General features: G+C 40.3%; 1 protein-coding gene across 1 annotated transcript in view; it reads left to right on the forward strand.

Moving 5' to 3' along the window:
• Nucleotides 1–14,788: 14,788 nt before the first annotated feature.
• Nucleotides 14,789–23,764, forward strand: part of PHEX (phosphate regulating endopeptidase homolog X-linked) — a 1,091,028-nt gene continuing 1,082,052 nt past the window's right edge. The window contains exon 1 of the mRNA XM_044072288.1: nt 14,789–15,474. Within this exon, the coding sequence (XP_043928223.1) occupies nt 15,351–15,474 (124 nt within the window). The 5' untranslated portion in view covers nt 14,789–15,350. The remainder of the gene's footprint in view (nt 15,475–23,764) is intronic.

Genomic DNA, 23,764 nt, shown 5'->3' on the forward strand with positions numbered 1-23,764 from the left:
CAGTAGTAGCAATAAGTACCTAGGTAGGGGTTCCACTCTCGGTGTTGCCAAGTAAGTGTGTGTGTACATTAAGGGATCTACTTCAGTTTGCAGAAAATACATGTTCCAGGAGGTCATCTGTCCAAGAACTGACTGGCAAATGCTAACATTTCAAAGGAATCATCTTGTGGAAATTCATTCCATCAAAACTAGTAGTAGATGTGTAAATGCCCTCTTCCCCACTGTACAGCTGTACAGTGATACTGGAGTTGGTATATATAGTTGGGTATGGATGTTGTGGCCACAGCCACCCTCATTGGGGTTATTGTTGTATGTATCCCCCTGCTCAGTCTGCTGTAATACTGTACAATTTATGCTAACAGGTTAATTAATTGTCAATCACACTATGTGTGGTTCTACGCCCCCCACACCCTCCAAAGTGGAGGGCTGTGCCACCCACACCAGCACACCTATGTTTACCAACACCAGGACTGCACTACATTGGGGAAGAGGACATATACCCTGCCAGTACCATCGACAATGACATTAAACTAGCAGACTGATTATTTACTGATGTGGTGTTTTGCCTATTATGTCTTGGTGGAATTACATAGGATAAAATGGGTTCACCGCAAAATTAAGTACATCCATGTGTACAGTATTCTTTGTGTATTGCATCAGCATGAAAGCCTGTGTGTGTGTGTGTGTGTGTGTGTGTGTGTGTGTGTGTGTGTGTGTGTGTGTGTGTGTGTGTGTGTGTGTTATATACACAAACATGTGGTGTGTGCCACCCAGTGCACTTACCATTGTCCACTGTAGAAGGGCTGCTGACATCAGCCACCATGCACTCACCTGTATACACACCTCAGACCTATCAGCCATGTGGCGCATGCAGTAAATGTTATACAGACCTGTTATTTGTGTTCAGCTGTACCCAGAATATGACACAATGTGTCACCACAGTGCCATACCCCTTGTAGGAAACAACAGCAGACCAACATCCTGCTGACACATAGACACCTACAACACAAACTGTATACATTATGGAGACCACAATCAGTCAGTGTTAATAACTGCTATAATGCATTATGGCTGGACAGCTACACATCCTGACATGTAAGCATTAAACTTTCCAGCTGAAAACAAGTTACACAGCATTATATTGCTAAATTTTAGTACATTCATCCTGTGCATCAGAATCATAGTAGCCTGTCCCTGCATCAATAGTATGGATTACAAGGATGTGGCACAGGTATCATCATATGCACAGGGTGTGTTTGCCAGAGACCTAGGCTGAGCCATTTGTTTGACATCATGTGGTGTGTTAGGGGTTTTTGTTATCAATTGGGCTGTGCAGATGTAATGTGGCTACCCTATACAGGGGTTTGTTGGACAGCTGCAGACTGTACATGGCAGGGTGTTCAGTTCACCATCTCCAGCCACAGACACAAGAACTGTGCCTGCCAGGGGTTCCACGGGCACTACCAGATACAAGCCCAGATATGGTACTCTCCCCTGATGATGACAAATGTCCGCTGGATCTGGGTCCCTGCTGGGACCAGCCAGGACCACATGCATGTGGCCTGCTGTGTTGTGGTGTGACCCTCCTGCAGTGCTGGTGTTGGTACTGCCACTACGAGAGTGGCTGTGACTTGTTGCACATCCACATAGACCTCCACCTGTTGGTGTTACTGACCTACATCCACGTGGCTGTCACCCTTCCCCCACCATATATGCTCTAACGCAGACATTGCATGGTCGAGGATTCTCACCAGCTCACCCAACCGTCTATTTAGGACCTCTGCAAAATAACGGTGGGCACCTGCAAGAGCACGGATGTTGTCAAGTACAGCAGAATGAATAGCTCTCTGGAGCCTCAGACCCTGTCTGGTATAATGATTCATACGTGCCTGCGCCTCCAAGATGGCCCGAAACATGCATCCGGTGACACCTGCTGTGGCACTTCTGCCAGGGGAATGATGGCAAGCAGCCCTCCTATGAGCACCCCTGTACATCTGCCTGTGTGGTACCTTGCCGGGCATCAAGCTGTGGCTGCTGTGTATAGACACATTTGCCATAGTCACCACACTGTCCTGTCCCATGCCACCACCTGCCAACTGTCCCTCATCTATGCCCACTGGTAATGGGGTATGTATAGGCAGTGTGACTGTTTCTGGGGATGGGGTGGATAACAGTGGGATGTCAACTGATGGCACAGCTTCAGCCCCTGACAACCCTGCCTGTGCCTCACCATACCTATCATCATTGTTAGAATCTGTATGGACACTAACATCAGTTTGCCTGTAGGAGGGACCATGACTCACCTCGCCACCTGTGAGAGGAAAACAAAAAACTTAATTTAAGACCCGTACATCATTGCTTACCTCTACACACACTACACACACACACACACACACACACACACACACACACACACACACACACACGCACACGCACACGCACACACACACACACACACACACACACACACACACACACACACACACACACACACACACACTTACAGGTGAGGTAGCACAAAGATATTACACAGATCTCTCATTACCCAACAGTCAACATGCATGACATATGGCACTCAACAGCATGCACTGCAGCTATACTCAATCCCTGTTACCAACATTATACATCTCTGTGATGCATGCATTGTGTTAGTAGGTGATGCCCCTTCCCCTGGAACACACTGCACCCATGTACGCAGTATTGCTGTGCACCTGTTCAGCACCCTGGCATGTACTGTGCACCACACCTCATGAGTGTACACACCATTACTGAATGTGTATATGTGTGGCAGTTATGTTTGCTCTGTTGCTCACAGCCCCTGTGTGTTTGTCTGACACATGCCTGGGATGATATGAGGACAGATGTCAGTAGTGAATGCCTGACCTCTGATTTGCAAATTTCATCAGCAGTGCATGTATGAGCAATAACATCCAATTACACTGACAACCTTCAAAGCTTACTGTGGCTATGAGGAGTATACACACCCTTATTGACATACCAGCCTCTTCCCTGATATGCAAAGGGGCCACAATACTACATATGTTAACATTACACACAACTGATATGTGACATATGACCTGTGCAATCAAATGCAGTATCAAACAAATGTGCAGATGCTGAGTGAGATGCATACAATATGTGGGTTGCATAAGTGTGCACACCCTTAACATGATAGTTTGTTGCAGCACCTGTTAAATGAACTACAGCAGTCACTATTCCTGGGAGGGATATACTAGCATGGCCCATATTCACTTGCCATTATTTGGTTACTCCAGCCTACAAATGTCCCCCAACTCTGCCGGATTGCAAGGTCAGCTCATGTGCACAGCCCTTGAAGGTCACGCATTGCCTTCACTATTGCTGTGGAGTCAGGGTTATGTCTGGCACAATTCATGACCTTGACTGTGTTTAGATGCAGCCATTCCTAGCGAGCTTTGGATGTATGCTTCAGTTCATTGTTGTGTTTCAGGATGACACCCCTCCCCATCTTCAGCCGTTTTGCAGATGCTTGACAACTATGGGCCACACAAAAGTCATTTTGCAGTGTTCCAAATGCAGAACACCATGTCTACTGGCCTAGTTCCTGCTAATGAACAGCAAACCTAAATGTGTATACTGGCACCAGCAAAGTACAGATGGGGATGGTGGGCCTGATGTGGAGTGAGTGTTGCTTGTGCACCACATGTATCTTTATTAATACTGTCTGTAGGTTTCAGCCTTGGTCTCAGTATACCATTATACATTGCAACACATGCCTTTGGGAGACTTGATGTTATGCATATGCTACCTGTAGAGAGCCCTGGATGATATTTCCTGTAGAACAACTCTTCCATCTGATTACCATAACCCATAGGCCACACTTATGCAGAGTCCAGGCAATTTTTGACACAGGTACTGCACAGACAGTACTTGCTAGACATTCCTGAAAGTCCCTCAGTGTTGCTGCATGTTTCTGGGCAGCCTATGTGACCAGTTTGCAACATGTGTTGTCACCTGTCTTGGATGGGCATCTGTTTATATTCTACATTAATGTTGTCCTGTACTTCATAGTCACATACATGACTGTCTGCACTGTCTGTCATGGCACATGCAATGGTGAGGTAAGGCTACGTCTTCCACTCCTGAGTGATACCTTTTGGATATGGGATCCATTCCATGGTTTGTAAGATGTGTGCAAGCCATGGCAGCCTGTGTTGCAGGTGAGTGGGCAAATGCCATGGACATAGTTCTTGGACAGCAGACCATTACTTGGTGTGACATTGAGGCCCTGTACTTGATAGAAGGTGCATACTCAGGAAGAGTGAATGCTGTCAGTACCTCAAAAGCTTCTTCCACAATATGTTATTCGGAGTGTGTGCACACATACGCTTCCAGTGTTTGTCAAGGTATGTATTCTCCATATTTGTTGTCCTAACATAGGATTCTATATTACACAGTCATTGCTCATGTTAAGATCACATTACAGGTTGTAAAAGGTGTGGAATATGGTATTGTGATATGCCGTTGTGTAGATCGGTAACAGTTGGCATTGTAATAGTGGTGTATACACTGTTGTAGCCACTGTATAAGGGTAATGTTTCAGACATGTCCCTACTGTAGGCCATTTGTCCCACCATTATGTTCATGTCTGTCCACACATCTTGCACTGACAGGTTGCAGGACTCTTACATACCTTTCAGTTATACCACCATGGTGACCACTGTGATGCAGTGCAGTTTACAGCAACAATAAGTGAACATGTACAGCATGCATTATGGGTAGGTGTGTTAAATGTGTGCATGGCAAATACCATGGCCCATGGCCAGTGTACTGGCTAACCTGAACAAAAAAACTCCATACTCACCAGCTACAGGCTGCTGCCCCAGAGGTATACCAGAGGGACCTACATAGTTGTGTGAGCGATGTAATGTCAGTAGCCACACCTGTGGCATTGGTACAGGGTGGGAGCAGCATTTCAGTACATCAACAGTCCAAACCCACAATACTAGAGATTATGCACATCTGTTCATTACTACACTGCAGCAACAGACTATGTTATCTGGCATATGCATGAAGATACTTTACAGCTGAAGATGAATAAGCAACAGTGGTCTACTAATGTGCCCTGGGGCCTTACATTCATACTCCTTGTCCATTGTGTGGATAGCACCCACCTCCACAATGCTATCATCAGGTTCCTGACTTGGCTGGTGGGTGGGTGACCCAAGGCTGGCAAGGAGCTCCTCAGCATGTATCAGTGGGAGCTGGATGACATGACCCCCCACTGTGGCTAGCTGGTCCCTCCTTACTACAACAGAATGCTGATAGGCATGGTGGATGAGGTCAGTGCAATGATGTCGCACCTGCTCATAACTGCGGTTATGCAGGCCACCGTTGTTTACCCGGAGGACGAGCTCGTTCCACAGGGCAGTCCTCTCCTGCAGATCATGGGCCATATGCCCAAAGAGGGTTCTGTGGTGATGCACAAGGTAGTTGATTATTATTTCATTCTCCTGTGGAGTATAAGCAAGGAGACACTCCCAGGACATTGTACCTGGAAGACATAAACAGGAAAAAAAGATCTGAGGACTTCATACTGCAAGGATATAATAGTTGTTAATTGACATCTCTCTCTCCCCCCACCATATCTGCAACAATAATCTGAACAAACAAATTAATGGGTATGTTTACACCAAACCTACTGTTGGGACATATATCCTATTGTGCAACAAATATTGAAATGTATTTCTATTCATGTTCCATGTTGAAACACTGTCATTGGTGGCCTGTTGCTAACAATGTAACCTGCATGCCATTGTAATGGCCACTGTGGTTCCATATATGCATGTGTTCTGTTTGCTATGCAACTGTTCCAAATCTGGTGCTTTGGGTTAATGGGAATATCTATGCATGCTGTTATAACTAATCCTGGATTGTGTTGACTATTACTACTCAAATAGCATGTTTGGGAAGGCTTTTCCCAGCAGAACCTCCTCTCCCACCTCATCTGGCCATGGCACCAGGCCACAGCACATCTGGGTCCCATCCCGAGACCTCCTCATCTGCTGGTCCTGAACTACCTTCAGGTGAAGCCACCTCAGGGGATGGTGCTCGTCCCACCCCTGGGAGTGCACAGAGACAGGATCCTGTCACCTGAAGTCAGGTCCAGGGTCTGGTGCCTAGGGAGCTCCGGAGAGAATTGCAGGATCTGCTACACCAGCTTGAGGCCCTCATGACGCAATTAGAGGGTCAGCCTGTCCCTCCTGCTCAGCCCCCAGTGCAGCCACCTTCAGGGCCGTGAAGGTGCAGTGGTTACTGCCCATGGGTGGGGATCTCAGTCCCACTGTTTCCATTTGGGGGCTCATGGGCTTCCGATTTCCAAACACCCCTCCCCATCCAAGGTGTTTACCCACCACATGTGTCATATACTGCCCCTGTATGCTGTCTTGTCTGTCTTCTGATCCTACCTACCTGCCCAAATATGCCTGCTATCCTTCCCCAACATCCCATTCTCACCTTAAGAAAAAAAGGACAATCTATTCCCAAGACAAATTTCACACCATACATAAATGTCCATTTTGCACCAGCTTACAATTGCTTACAGGTGCCTTAATCACTCTATATCCAACAGCCCTTGTTCTGGCCAGAAAATAAATTATCAACCCTTGCAAGTGTTTAACCCAGGAGCCCCACATCGTAGCCACAGCAATTTACCACTAAGCCATCTGTGCTGCAGATATGCGTGATGTTTTCTCAAACATATCATGCAGCACAGTCATTCAATAGTAGGGAAAATGTATTTTAAATATATATATATATATATATATATATATATATATATATATATATATATATATATATATTTATTTACATTTGTTGACCAGGAGTTTCCGACTGGACGTAGGTCCATTTTTCAGGCCCGGGGAGAAAAGCTCTACAGTTAAAACATACAGGCAGTAATTACATTGGATTTACATAGCGATTAACAATTTCATTAACATCGCAATTAATTACATAGTTACAGATGAAGAACATAGTACATCAGTACTAGAATCTTTATCTGCGAAGTATATAACAGACATTAACAATTGTTACAATGAGAAGTTCCTGCTGTATAATAAGTAGTAGGCTTATGAGCATCCGAGCTTGCTATAATCAAGGTAGTTAGTGGGGTGGAAAGAAAGGTAGTGGTTGGATGGGGTGAGTGATATTAGAGTGGGAGTTGTAATGGCATAGCCAGCATGTTTTTAGGTGCACTTTTAGTAAAGTTTTGAAGTGGGTACATGATGGTACAGAGGTAATTGTGGGTGGGAGGGAGTTCCATAATTTGGCTATGGCGCAAGAGAATAGTGCTTCACCAGCAGAGTTATTGGCTTTAGTGATCTTCAAGTGTTTCTTGTTGCTGGATCTTAGTGTTCAGGTGGTGCAATAGGGTTGGAGTAGATTCTGGAGGGATGGGACATTTAGTGGCTGGTTTACTAGTTTGTGGGCGAGTGAGAGTTGATACCATTGAAGGAGGTGAAGGAGTTCAAGCCAGCCCAGCTCAGAAAGTGAGAGACAGTGGTGACTATGGTAGGATGCCCCAGTGGCGAATATGGCAGTTTTGTTGTAGCAGTTCTCTGGCTTCTTTAGATCACATTTGCTTAGGTTGGTATATATTGGAGAGGCATAAAGTAGGGTGGAGATAAGGTGGGAATTTGTTACTGAAATCTTTGCTGCTTTGGTGAGAAGTTGCTTATTTCTGTATAATGCTCCTAGTTTTTTGTGGACTTTTTTATGGTCATGGATATGTGAACGTCAAATTTTAGTTTATTGTCTATTTCCACTCCTAGCAATTTGGTGTGTTCTGTTGGGTGTATAGTGGTGTTGTCTTTTGCTGTGATGTTAAAGTGAGAGTTGTTTTGAGTATGTTTGGTGGGTTGGAAGATGAGTAGTTTAGTTTTGTTTGGGTTGAGTATTAATTGGGCATCGGATAACCAAGTTTCAACAGAGGAAAAGGCTTCCTGTGTGAGTTTTTGCAGTTTCGGTAGGGACTGGGCTGAGCAGATGATGGTTGAGTCATCAGCATATTGTATGAGTGTGCCATGTTTGGTGGCAGAGGCTAGATTATTTGTGAAAATAGAGAAGTGGGGGTCCAAGGATGGATCCTTGGGGAACTCCTATAGAGACAGGTAGTTGGGGAGATATGTCATTCTGCCATACAATGGATTGTTGGCGGTCAGACATGTAACTCTGAAACCAGTTGGTGACTGATTGAGAGAAGGATAGGTTATTGAGGACAGAGATGAGTTGTTTGTGTGGGACCATGTCAAATGCTTTAGATAGGTCTAAGAAAGTAGCAGAGGAGAGATAGCCATTGTTTTTATGCTGAAGGATAGTGTTAGTAAAGGAGAGTAAGGCAGTAGTGGTGCTATAGTTTGGTCGGAAACCATGCTGAGTATTTGAAAGGAGGTTGTTAGTAAGGAGGTAGTCTGAGACCTGAGAGTGAATGCATCTCTCTAGTATTTTGGAGAGTGGAGAGAGAATAGCTATGAGGCAGTAATTGGTTAATTCTGTGGAGGGGCCGACTTTGTGGAGGGGAATCATATGTGATACTTTCCATAGTGTGGTAACGCAACTTTCTGACAGAGATTGGTTAATCAAAATGGATACTGGGTAGGCCAGAGCATCAGCTGCAATTTGTAGGTATTCACTTGGGAGGTTGTCTGCTGCTAATTTGGTGGGCTTAAGTTTAGTTAAGAGTTTTTTTATGTTGGATGTAGGTACAGGAGAAAAAGAGAAGGCAGTGGGGAGATTGCTAGGTGAAGGTGTGGGTTGGAGGGGAGGGGGGTTGTGTTGTTTAGCTAGTGATAGTATGGTTTGTGTGAAGTGTGTGTTGAATGAGGTAGCAATATTTTCGGAGGAGTGAGGGATGTTAAGAGGAGGGGTACTGACTTTACCTGGGTGGACGATGGAGTTTATGGAGGACCAAACTTCTTTGGGGCTGTTTTGGGAGGAGTCTAGGGCATACTGGTAGTATTGGAATTTGTCCTGTTTTATTAGCTTTTTGACTCTGTTGCATAGTTCTAGGAATTTCTGTCTAGTTGAGGGGGTTTTGGTTTGTGCCAGTGCTCCCAGGCTTTATCCCTGTTTTTCATTTCTGACTTAGTGGTTTTCTGTAGCCATGGGGAAGGTTGTGCTTTTGTTCTGGAAAGTCTTATGGGGGTATGGTAATTAAGGATGCTCAGGAAGGTAGTATTAAAAAATTCAACTGCGTCATCAAGACTGAGGTACTTTAGAGGATACCAGTTACATTCTTTGAGGGATGAGATGAATGTGAGTGGGTTAAAGTTTAGTTTTTTACGTATTTGACAGTACATGACAGGTTTAACTTGGTATAGGTATTTTTGAGTAGGAATGTTGGGGAGTGATCACTGAGGCTATCTGATAAGCAGCCTGTTATATATGACTGGGGGCTCATACTGAATAGTATCCAATCCAGGGTAGTATGCTTGCTGAAGTTTAAATATTGTAGCTACACCGCCTCCTTTCTTGTTTAGTCTGTTTACTCTTAGTATGCCATAACCGGTAGGAAGGATTTGCTCACTGGTAATGTGAGGTTTTAGCCAGGTTTCTGTCAGGATGACTATATCTAGGGAGTACAAGTCTATGGTGGCATGGAATCCATGGACTTTGTTGGATATACTTCTAATATTTAGGCTTAGTAGAAGGAAGTCACTTGGCTTTCTATTGGCTGTGATATGGGAGAAGTTGTGGTTTCTAGTCTGATTATAAGGATTGGGGTTGGAGATAGTAGGGCCAGGGTTGGGGTGAATGTCTCCACTTAGGGCTAGTTTTGATATGCATGAGGTTATTAGTTTTCTCAGTTTTTGAATGTGTTTGTTTATTAGGGAAACTTTATGATTGTGCTCTGTGGATAATAGGTATGGTGGGAGGGTTACTATGATAAGTTGTAGGGATGCTTTATGTTTGAGTAATATAGTTTGTAGAATATGCGGGGGGTGCATAGGGATGGTTCTTGAGTTGGTGGGAGGGGAGCTGAGTGAGGGTGAGACATGAGTGGTGGTGTGAGTAGTAGTACAATGGCAGTGGTTGAGTGGGGGAATAATGGAGTTTTGGTAGGATGTAAGATATGCAAGGAGAGTGCATGCAGTGACCATAGGTAAGGTATGCTTGTACATGTTAGCTGAGGAGGAGTGATAGTAGTGGGAAGATGGAGGAGGTAGTGTTGGGTTTAGTGCTGTGGTTGGCTAGTGGAAAGATGGGAGGGGTTTGTGAGTGTAGTAAAGGTAGGACCACTGGGGGTGGGAGGTAATAGGGGGCAGGGTGGGGAGTGAAGTGGGTAGAGACCCTGTTATTTGCTCTTATGAGGGGGCTGGAAACAATCAGGTAACAGAGTAAACTGATAAATTAACATATGATAGTGAATGTGGAGACTCAGGTAGGTACCCTGTATTTCCACAAACTATCAGTTAGCTGTGCCCCAGTTCAGGCAGTTTTAATAAGTTCTATGGCAGAGCTGAGCATGAGGTGCTCAAAGGGTGGTTGTAGTTTTAAAAATGGTGACTGCTACAGGTAATATTTATTAACTTTGGGGTTGGCTTAAGGTAATAAACAGGGAAGGGAGAGGGGGAGAACAAGGGTGTGAGCAGGCAGTTCTTTTGTACTGCTGCTAATGAGCCAAAGCAAAGACAAGTTTGTGTTTAAGAAACAATCAGACTTGACCAAGGACTGCTCTGAAACTGTAAGTCATTTCTTAACCATTCTCAGGTGGAAAAACAGGATAACCTTGTATCAGAAGGCTACTGTAGTCTCAGTTTAAATTAACAAACACACAGTATTTATCAGTTATGGATACTATTTGTTAACAGAAGGGAATAAGAGAGAAAATGGAAGATGAGTGTGTGTGTGTGTGGGGGGGGGCTGCTTACAAGCCAAAGAAGAGTGCTCTCCAGGGGGAAATGAATATTGGCTCAAACAGGTAGACACATACTCAAAGTTAACTTTAGTTGTTTGCAGACAGTTCAGACCCAGACTGTGCTTTTCTTATAAGAAAGATAAAGGTGGAACCACAGTTGAATACTTAAGAGTTGTGTTAGGTCTAGAAAAGAAGAGTACAGAGAGGAATAAGCACTTTTGACATGGTAAAGATATATTATAAAGATTATAAAAAACACACTGAGCAAATAGCTACTGCATACAGGAAAATATGTCTTGAACCAACTACTAGTATATACAGATACTGAGCCAATTGGAAAAACATCAGTTAGAATGGACCTCAGCTGACAGTTATGCAGTCACAGATAAAAATATAGTGAGCAGCACTGTGTCCTGGGTCGCCCCCCGGATATATATATATATATATATATATATATATATATATATATATATATATATATATATAGGTTTACCTTCATATTGTTGGAACTGACAATATTGATCGCGCATTTGGGCAAACCAAATGCCCGAATGTCAAATTTTGACATCCTCAGAAGTTCGAAAGTCAGCAAATCGAACAGCTGATTTGCTGACTTTTGAACTAAAATATCGAAGACACATCATAATGCAGGGGGGGCTGTTTGCAGGAACAGAACAAACACTATGATGGCTTAAATCTTGTCATTCTGTGCAGATCTGCACAGCTGACAGGTATGGCCCACTGGCCACAGGGCCAGATGCTATGTCCATAGCAGTTGTTCAGCAGGACATCATTACAGCAAGTCTTGATGGCACATATAAATCTTTCTACATCATCCATCCCATTATTACAGACCAAGTACTACATTTAATTACATGCTGACATGTTTCACATACCTGTTTTATTATTGTGCTGTCTTCTTTGTACCACTTGGATATCTTCCTTGGTTGGTTTGTTGTTTTAATTATTTTGTATTTTTTTAGTATTATTTATTTTTTTGTATATCTCTCTCTCTCTCTCTCTCTCTCCACTACAGGGATTGAGATGGTTTGAATAGGTTGCAGCATGGCTTTTGTGGGTGATGCTCATGATCAGGAGATGGCCTCTGCACCAATTGGTGTTTCCCACTGGCTAATGGCATGCAGCCAGCTGTGTAGTACTTCCAATAGCCAATGTCATAGCAACCCACAACTATAAATGACTACATCATGTGGTCGGTGTTCCTTTACCTTTCCTGTTGTGAAGACACCCTTCCTGTGTGCAGGCAGCAATGTTACAGACAGCAGGTAGCAATACCTCTTACAACAGGACTTGCAGACACAGGCCAACTACATGTTTGTATAATGTTCCAGACCTACGGACAGTGTGTGAGTATTGCTGTTATATGCATTGAATATTGCTAGTTTTATAGGGTTTGTGTGTACATGCTAGTTTTGCATGGAATGCAGTCTGTCTGCATAGCTCTCAACTGTGGGCCTATCCACATGATGGCCAGAGGATTGGCTGTTATGTTTTGTCTGTTCACCACACAGGTCTTGTGTCTGACATATCAGTGGCATTCTTTTCGTTGATTGCTATCACTACATGGCAACATCCATTTGTGTTTCTGACATCATATTCCTGAGTAAGGATATGTTGCAACCAATCCTGTACCACCAGCAAGTTTCACAGGGTATAACAGCACTATTTCAAATATGGCCCTGTATTCCAGCCTCTGTCCTCCACCTACATATCAGGCTTTGTCCAGATGTCATGCAGTAAGAGGTTGTTAGGTAATGGCCTATCATTATTTAGTGCTGGCATTCCTGCTATCATTCCAGTGATGTTGTGGACTCCTACACAAATTGTGGGGTAGGGTCCATATATATGAGGGCTACAGCTGGACAAAACACGTGTGACCTTGTACAGTTATAATTATCTGAACTGAACTTTAAGGAGGGAAACATTATTTGTCAGTGCAGTAAGAAGGAAAAATAAATTCAGAACAGTACTGCAAGGAAGGAAAATGCAGTGTAACAGGCATGGATGGGCTAGCACAGTAAATTGGGTTAGGTCACTCAGAAAGGAATTTCCGAAAGGTACCCACTGACTAAAGCATGGGCTACCATGGTGTAGCAAACTGTACAGCAAAAACATAGACAAAGTAAATCAACACAGCAGAATTATAATAAGGCAAAGGCAACTGATAGACAAAATAAACTCTAAAAGTTAACAGCTTCTGCCAAATAATAGCTCAAAACATTGCAAATTCCCCTTCATTCACAGGAGAAATCTTGTTAAACAGTTGTAAACTTAAAATATTGGCAGGCAATTCAAATTTGTATATTAACTATAAGTAAATAGCATACCTCACTGATGCTGGAGGGACTAAACTTGTAACAACTTTCAGTGAAGCAATATATCAGGCAAGCAAATTCATTAAAGGTAAAGCTGCTAAATATGGCAGAAATTATATCACAAAAATCTCTCCTTCAGACAGGAATTGAACCAGCTACCCAAGGATTACTACAGCTGAACCACCTACAACCCTCTGCTCTACCAACTAAGCTACCAAACAAAATGTCTTTTTTTCTCAAAAATCTTTTTATTATAACTTTAAAGGGATAAATTATAACAGCATGCATAATATTTAAAACTTGCAAAATGAAATAGAAATCACAAGACACTTCCAACAGCTGGAAAAAAAAACAAAAGTACCTCACCAAGAGGATTACTGGTCTTAAACATATGTCATATGCAGCCTGACTGAAAAAAGTCCAGCTGTACTCAGTGGCATATCGCTTACTCAGAGGCGATCTCTGCCTGACTTACAAAGCCATGTCAAACTCAGAATTGATGGACATGCTCCAGCTAAAGAAATGCAAGTCACTGTGAGCCACGCGCTCTAGTGAGCTAAACCTCACCACAACAATAAATAGAACATGCTGGAGGGATAGATTCCTGTCACAGAGACTTCCCATGCTTTGGAACAAAATTCCAAATTGCATCAGGCAGAGCCCCTCACTAACACTCTACAAGAGAAACCTTGGCGAGTGGATGGGTAACAGAAAATACACCCCTGGGATCACTTTATTGGGTCTGCTTGACAGAGGATCAGTTAATTAATCAATGGGGTGGCAAAAGCCAGCGCACTTTGGCTAGGCTTATAAATGCCCTCGGGCAGATAGCCTAGTACCTACCTATGAACCTATGAACCTAAATGTGTCCCTGTATGTCTTGGCTACCATTTCCAACAATGAATGCCGCGACAGTCAGAAAATGAAGGACAGACTACATTTTTTTATCCACAGAGCTCTGAAATTCTTAACAAACAATAGGCTGGTTCTAACATCCTTTAAAATATTTTGTGCCATTAACATGTATGATTTTGCTAAAGAAGATGGGAAAAAAAGACTGCTAGAAATTTGGTCTAACCTGCAGATCATTCAAATAATTACAAGGCTGTGCATTAATTAAAGTAAATAAAGTAAGCATTTAACCTTAATTTAAAGTAATGTGTGTGATGTCAAAACCACAAAAGTATAGACTGCTGTATTCTTAAAAGTCTTGGTAGTTGTCAATAATTGTGCTTCTCATAAGAGCTGCATAACTCTTTTTACACTTACTTTTTAGTGCTTTGTTAGTACGTCTGACACCATCTGGAACTGATCCAAGTTTTACTTTCATTTCACCTTAATACTAGTAGTAAGAACAGGATAACTTTTTAAAGATGTTTCTTTAAGTGGGATCCCTGAATTGCTACTTTGATGTACACTGACACTATAATTTTTTGGCATGTAATGTTATACTGGGAGTTTACATAATTACAACTGCTTATTCTTCCCAAGAACCCTTGGGATGAGGTTTAAAAGGGATTTCATAGCTTGTTTCTGCTCTTACTAAACAGAAGCATCATAAAATATGAATTCCAGATCACGTTTTCACTGTATGAAGAACAACAGAATGCTTTAAAGAGGAAACCACTGAGTCGTTTTATGAGCATCATATTAAAAACTAAAATCTGAGGGCCAAGTAAAAACAGTGTTAAAGTTGTGCAAAGAATTATGACTACAGCATTGCTAGTGAAAAAATCTTGAACTCATATGTACACATACAAGTTATGATTTTTTATATAAAAAAATCAAATGTATTACACTTTTGAATAACATCTGAACTCTTGATGAAGTCGAGAAAAGATTTTGTTACAAAAGTCTTGCAAAGGAACAGAACTATAAATAAGGTTAACAAAATTTAACCTTTCAGGAATCTGCTTTTCTAGAGGGTGAACCTAAAGAAGGCTGTGGCTGTGATTTGTAGGACTCTTCTACATCATGACAACAAACCATTAAGCTTGGCGAAGAAGAAATATTACACGTGGAAGACTGTTACAGTTCCACAAGGCGGAAAAGCAACAAGTAGTCAAGTGTTTTGTCTGTTTCTCAGTATTACTCAGATATTTTTTTTTCTTTGAATAATGGACTCAGAGATACCAAGAACCATGAAAAGTGGTGCAACAAAGATACCCAGCAAAATACTTCAGCTGGTTCTTGTTCTTTTTGTAATAGCCACACTGGTGCTTGGCACAGTACTACTTCTGGGTAAGTTCATAATGTTTCATCACAGTAAATATCTAATACTTGCTCAAATTTTGGTTGAGTGCCAAAGTATAACTTTTTATTTTAAACATTTCTGTGAACTTTTAATTTATATTTCAACAGAATTTCACTTGCCTTTTTAATTTTGCTTTTGTGAGAATGACTGTCCTTGCCTTGTAAGACGTTTCCCATTTTCAACCAGTGTTATTGCTGTAAATTTAGGATATTATATTAGTCATTTCATTGTAATGTTTGAAGAGGATGTTTCACTGTTCAATATGTAAGACCTCAAGACATGATGTTGTATATCTAGGTGACACACTGATTTAATTTGCAAAACCATTATTTTTAAGCCTATATTTTCATGACATCTTTGGTTGTGCAAATTACTTAAAAAAAGCTGATAATTCTGTCGTGCATCTAGATTGCTACCCACATTGCATGCATTCCTTATCTGGCACTTCTTCAGTCAAAGGAAAATGTTAAAAACCTTGGATAGGTTATATTAAAAAGGAACATTGAGTTTTGCTTTCAAAATGTATTAAAAGGGTGAACTGACATGAGTCAGTACCATGAGATACACACTTAAAAGCATATTCTTAAAGAAAACATTAGGAAATAGACAAGATATATTTAAGAAGAATGTGCTGAAAAGGTTCTTTAGCTGACAGTTATGTTTTCACTTTTCATAATTTTCTGGGAAATGTTGGTATTGCAATGATCAAAATGTTTTTTAACTTTTGCAGTATTCCACATTTCTTACTTATTTACCAGTTAACCAGGTAAGCCTACTGGACTCAAGTATTTATTTTCAGGAAAGAAGAGGAAACATAGTTGAAGTCACATAGTCAGAGTCACAACTTATAAACGGAGATTGAGAGGATCAAACCAAGGGATACACAAGCCAAATCTTGATAGTCACTCAGCTTTAATTCCTTGTGCTAAACTGCTAAATGTTCTGAATTTGTGGCAAGAAAATAAACAGGAAGCATGGTACTGGAAAAAGTTTTCTTTTTCATAATGTGCTGCATGTATGGCCTATTACACATTCTAATTTTTCCCCTGTATGCTGAAGAAGAACACTCTAAAGCAAATGTGAACTTTTGTGGCTATAACTGAAAGCAATATGTAAACAGAGAATCTAACAACAGATTTGCAGAAGTAAACATGCTGATTTATAAAAAGAACTAAATGGAAAAAGATTTTATTCATATACATACACACACACACACACACACACACACACACACACACACACACACACACACACACACACACACACACACACACACACACATATATGTATATATATGAATGCGTCACTGTTTCATATGTACGTGCTAGCCTGAAGTTAGGAAAAATGCTTACATTACAGTCAGGAAACAAAGCTGCTAGGAAGTCAGACTAAGATACTGAGCTCACTTAGGATAAAAAAAAAAAGAAATGTTGTGCTGTGCTGGTCCACTAACAGAAAACACAAAGACACTGGAATACGCTGGTGTCCAGGTTTATTGGACCAACATAGGTTTTGAAATTACTCAAGCATTTGGGCTACCAGAAGTGATTCAGTGAGAGTTAGGGCTCCTACTAGCCTGAAGGCTCAAGTAATTGCAAAATGTATGTTGGTCCTATTATTTTTAGAGGTATTACATCACCTCTGTCTTCCAGTGTCTGTGTGTTTTATGAAGTCTGGAATATATGCAGTTCGTTCATCTTTGAATCTTAAAAACAGTGTCTTAATTTTCAGAACACGATTAGAAGTCTGTGTGCCTTTATTTGTTGTTGTTGTTGTTGTGTGTGTGTGTGTGTGTGTGTGTGTGTGTGTGTGTGTGTGTGTGTGTGTGTGTGTGAATACTTTCAGGAAGAGACAGTTGGAGCAAAACTGAATGAAATTACTTTAACTGAAAATAACCTTTCAAGTGGCCTAATGGTTAAGGTGTTTGTCTTACAAACACAAAGTGTAGGGTTTGAGCCTCAAAAGGGATAATTGGCTATGTTTAAAGTGACTCGCAAGGGCAGTTAGCTTAGTACTAATCTATGAATCTAAGTTTAAGACTACCACATGTTTTGTTTACGTCTGAAATATGCAATTCTTAAAGTTGATTAGCCCCCTTGCAGAATCCTTTTAGTACACAATATTAGAAAAATAAAAAAGTAAGAAAACAAACCAAATCTTAGCAGAAAGATGACTTCTGACTTGCTTTGCAGCAAGCAATGCACTTGGAGAGGAAGTCATCTGTCAATGCGGGTATTGGACATGAACGACTACTTGGCAATGAGAGCAAAGTGCACTGTGCTACTAGTTACCTTCAGTGTAAGCTGACAGTTTGTTTAATGTGGGTGGGAAGCAAAGGGTTATTACTCTCCTGTTGCCATGACATTATTGCTTGGCAGATAGGTACTGCAGTTACTAGAGTATGGGATATTACATACCACTCACTATGTTTAGACAAAGGATGCATATTTAGTAGAATCAGATAGCTGTACATAGCAGCTGTTTAGTGGTTTTGAATCTATGCAATGCATGGTAAAATCCTTGCTTTGCAGGGACACACCAGTACTACTCTTAGCTGGTAAATGTTAGTGAATCGGCCTTAAGGTATTCCTCTGCTGCTGTTCATGGATGCTGCAATGTTGGCACACCTGAGTCTCATTCTATTTTAACATGTGGGCTTCTGCTTTAATGTGTACCACAATTATTTTTATGGGGAAAGCTTATGGCACAAATCTTTGAAAACCATTTCATGACTAGGTTACATAAAGAATGAAGTTCGTAATATCATTTAGTTTGACCTTTAACATAGTACCCTAATGCCTTTTAAGCAATATTTTATTACAATGCAGTACCAACAAATATTTCTAAAATTCCAGACTAACTGCAACCTAAGCATTTTGGTAAACACTGGCAACTGATGACCCCTGATACTTAAAAAGGGAAGGTTCTAAGCAAGCAAGCAATAATGCCCAACAGGGTGTATTACTGTGGAAATAATCCCCACCCAGGAGTGCCCTGAGGCCCAACACCACAGGTAGAGGGCCTGTACATCGCTGGAAAGACGCATTTCTATAATAACACACACCCTGGAGGGCATCATTGTGCTTAGAGAATGGGCTGTCTGTAAAATTGTTGTTTTACTTAAGTATTATTTTTTTTTTATTACTGTATTATTTTTATATATTTTTGATGTAAAATAGTTCCTCTATATGTTTCAAACTTGCTGTAGTATATGTTAATGGTGTTGGAGGAAGCATTTTACATCCAAAATATAACACTTAAAAAATATCCAGATATTTACTTTATTTTTTGGTCTTTTACTCCTAAAACATTTGGTTTGTTGCTGTCATTAGAGATTGACATTATTAAATAATGACATACTTTTGAGTTTCAGACTTTTATTTCCTTCAGAAAATTCATGCTAACACAAATCATTTTATTTAAACAAGTTTGGAATTTTATAAGTATAATATTAAAATCTGTTCCTATTTTTGAGCCTTTGTTCTCCCTTTACTTTAGGCTTTATCCAGATTTTTTCAGCTGAAAGGTTCAGAGGTATGCAAACCTTTTTACTGCTGCTGCTGCTGTCAGTGGTCAGTCTCACTCTCTCTCACAGAGGTATGCAAACCTTTTTACTGCTGCTGCTGCTGTCACTGGTCAGTCTCACTCTCTCTCACAGAGGTATGCAAACCTTTTTACTGCTGCTGCTGCTGTCAGTGGTCAGTCTCACTCTCTCTCACAGAGGTATGCAAACCTTTTTACTGCTGCTGCTGTCACTGGTCAGTCTCACTCTCTCTCACAGAGGTATGCAAACCTTTTTACTGCTGCTGCTGTCACTGGTCAGTCTCACTCTCTCTCACAGAGGTATGCAAACCTTTTTACTGCTGCTGCTGCTGTCACTGGTCAGTCTCACTCTCTCTCACAGAGGTATGCAAACCTTTTTACTGCTGCTGCTGCTGTCAGTGGTCAGTCTCACTCTCTCTCACAGAGGTATGGAAACCTTTTTACTGCTGCTGTCACTGGTCAGTCTCACTCTCTCTCACAGAGGTATGCAAACCTTTTTACTGCTGCTGCTGCTGTCACTGGTCAGTCTCACTCTCTCTCACAGAGGTATGCAAACCTTTTTACTGCTGCTGCTGCTGTCACTGGTCAGTCTCACTCTCTCTCACAGAGGTATGCAAACCTTTTTACTGCTGCTGCTGCTGTCACTGGTCAGTCTCACTCTCTCTCACAGAGGTATGCAAACCTCTTTACTGCTGCTGCTGCTGTCAGTGGTCAGTCTCACTCTCTCTCACAGAGGTATGCAAACCTTTTTACTGCTGCTGCTGCTGCTGCTGTCAGTGGTCAGTGTCACTCTCTCTCACAGAGGTATGCAAACCTTTTTACTGCTGCTGCTGCTGTCACTGGTCAGCCTCACTCTCTCACAGAGGTATGCAAACCTTTTTACTGCTGCTGCTGCTGTCACTGGTCAGTCTCACTCTCTCTCACAGAGGTATGCAAACCTTTTTACTGCTGCTGCTGCTGTCACTGGTCAGTCTCACTCTCTCTCACAGAGGTATGCAAACCTTTTTACTGCTGCTGCTGCTGTCACTGGTCAGTCTCACTCTCTCTCACAGAGTTATGCAAACCTTTTTACTACTGCTGCTGCTGTCACTGGTCAGTCTCACTCTCTCTCACAGAGGTATGCAAACCTTTTTACTGCTGCTGCTGCTGTCACTGGTCAGTCTCACTCTCTCTCACACATATACCTCTGCTTCAGAAAATACATGCTAACACAAATCCGAATATTCAAGTAACTTTGTGATTTTGTCACAGCAACATTTAAAATATGTTCCTATTTTGAGCCTTTGTCCCTTGTTTATTTTAGGCTTATCCAGATATCCTGAGCTAAGAGGTCAACAGGTACTCAAACCTCTTAACTGCTGCTGCTGCCAGGGAACACTTGATCGCTCTTTCACTCTCACACTCTCTCTCACTCTGTTTTAGTCTTAGACACACACACACACACACACACACACACACACACACACACACACACACACACACACACACACACACACATACACAGAGCTAAACAGCAAAAGCGCTGTTTAATGAGTGTAAAATAATAGCTCGATCTCTTTCTCAATCTCATACATGCATACACTCTCACACACAGACATAAATACGTATACACACACACACACACACACACACACACACACACACACACACACACACACACACACACACACACACACACACACACACACACATTTTTTTATTTTAATGTTTTTTTTTTTTATTTTACACATGTTAAACAGCAAAAGCGCTGTTTAGTGAGTGTAAGATAATGGCAGCGGTTAGATGTTTTCAGTCCAAGCTCCACAGTAGCTTGATATGCTGCAGTGAAGCAGCAGACTTGTTTTTCAGCAGGCATTACCTGTAGACTAACACCCTTCTGGAGAACATTCATTCTCCAGTCAGGGTGCAATCTACAGGTCACCCATTCACCAAGTAATTTTACACATTTTGCTGTTTGTCCTGTATCTTTCTGTATGGGTCCTGCATGAACTTATTGGAGGACTTTAGTATTCTTGTTAATTGAGGGAACTAAGTAATGATAAGTAAATACAAACCATACTGAGCAGTGTTATGTACAGTGCTGCCTTTTTCACATGTAGTGTAGGGAAGTAACAGTTATAAATAAAAATAAAACCAAGATATCTGGAACCACTTTTGGGTATAATAACTCACTCACTTTTAATAATGCTAGTTCACACTTTTGCATAAGATGCTTCATCAGGCAAAAACTCCACATATTACATTTCATACTTCAATACTATTTAAAACCACATGGTTTAAAATCAATTAAACGCAGTATCTTAGACAATTAAAAACTAAACAGACATTAATACATCTTTACTTTACTTGGTTATGCTACTCTCTCAACATAGAGATATATATATAGTAAGCATGCCATTCAGACATGGGTAGTTATGTGCCCTAAATATGATAATCCGTTTGCATTCTTCTCTTTCCATTAAATTAATAATGCTACCCCCTCTTAGCTAGACAACTTTTAATATCCTAAACCTGAATAAGCATGTACTGTCTGTTTCTTTTATATGTTTATATAATGCATTAGTTTCTATATTTCTACTTATTCTGACAGATGATCCGCAACATGTTCTTTTAGCTTATGATTAGTTTTACCTGTGCAAAAGGCTTCACATGCTTCGCACCTTGCCAAATAAATAATGTCCTTAGAGTCACAATTTCCATAACTCTGTAATGTAGAAACTTTCTCACTGACAGGATGTTTAATTTATTTATTTCTCTATATATAAATTTATAATACTTACATTTTTACTAAAATAAGTTCCTTTCCTATCAATTTTAATTTTGTTAATAGTTTGAATCTGTTCCTTATAACATAACCTATTTTTCAACATTCTTGATTTTCTACATTCAAAGCTTGGTCCTTCTTCTACCACTTCTTTCAGTTGAGGTGTCTGTCATAATATCTGCCAATGCCTTCTAATAAGAATTTTTATAAATCATTGGTTCTCTTATTATATGTTAGAAGACATCTACATTTATTTCTTATATTAGTATTATTATTATAAATTACACAATTTTCTTCTTAAAATATAGGCTTCACTTCATATTGTCTCATCCCCTTTATTTTTTTTTTGCAGTCATTTATATTATTATGGTTGTATCCCCTCTGTTTACATTCATCAGTCATCATTTCTAGTTGATTTTCCACATTAATACCTTATGTATTTAGTCTTGCTACTAGTAACATCTGATTTTTCTGTATATTATTAAAAATAAAAGATGGATGCATACTAGTACTGCGTAACTAAACATTTCTCTTGACATTTTTCTTGTATAATGATATTTCAGTCTTACCTATTTCATTCTAAGTATAATATCCAAAAAACAATCTTTGACTAGTTTACCTTCTTCTTAAATGTTAAAAATTAGTAGTCCTGTGCATCGACATAACAGTCATCCAAAGTTGTTAATGTACCATCCTTATTATGAACAAGTCATCAACAAATCTTTTATATAACAATATTTATTCAAAAAATGTATTTTCAACCATTGAGAAAATATATTAATTTTCCCATGCATTCATCTCTATGTTAGCACAGGTGTTGGCCACTAGTGTGCTCTTTTCTCTTGTTTATAATATTTATCCTGAAAAACAAAAATATTATTAGTTAATGCTATAGGTAACAGATTGTATAATACGTTGATGTTCATATTGGAAAAGATGTTAGTGATGACATACGTTGTCTGACAAATTCTATTCCTATATCATTAAGTATCCATGTGAATAAAGAGTCTACTTCCAATGTTACAAAGTAACAATTATTAACATCTTTATTAATCAACTACTTGGAAAGCTATTGTAAGAAGTCAGATGAATCGTTATTTATACTATCTGATGTTTCTAGTGCTGCTCTTAATTGCCTTTCTAGATATTTTGATATTAGATTAGTAATCCATCCTCTTGAAGACACTGTAGGTCACATGGGTGGGTTTGTCAATGATTTCTGAATCTCTGGTACACTGTAAATAACAGGTATTTTAGATGAAAGTGTGTATAAAAATTCTAATATATCTAATTATAATTAACCATTCATATGCATATCATATACAAATGAATTCACTTCTTTAATCAGTTGCATAATGTTTTTTCATTACATTTGCATAAAATCCCTTGATTCCAACATTTCTATCATTGATACATTTTAATATTCAGTAACTAAAACTACTATACCACCTCCTTTATCAGCATTTTTAGTTATGTCTTTATTTTCTATTAATGACTGCATAGCTTTTATTTGCTCCTTACTTAAATTACTAAATGCTCTTTTCTATCCCAATTTATAAAGTTTCTCTCTTTCTCTCTCTCTCTGTATATATATATATATATATATATATATATATATATAGAGAGAGAGAGAGAGAGAGATAGGTAGATATAGGGCCAGCTTCAATAAAGCATAAGCGTACACGATATGTATTCACTAAAATTCTTATCACATTTTTTGTGCTGTCTAGTCACTTAGATTACACTAAGTGTACATATAGTCTACACTTTATGGTAACCTTTATGAATCCCTGTCAATATGTAAAGGTGCAAGAAAATCAGTAGGAAACTAAAATTAGGAGGAAGAAGGTGTGCGTTATGTCTGTGTTTTCTGTTCACTCAGAACAGTGCACACTTAGTGTAGGCTTTACTGAATCTGGCCCATAATTTTCACGAGCATCTTCAAATGTTGAAATGAATGAATTGCTTAC

The sequence above is a fragment of the Protopterus annectens genome, chromosome 5.part0 (assembly GCF_019279795.1).
Source record: "Protopterus annectens isolate FY-2018-M chromosome 5.part0, PAN1.0, whole genome shotgun sequence".
NCBI lineage: Eukaryota > Metazoa > Chordata > Ceratodontiformes > Protopteridae > Protopterus > Protopterus annectens.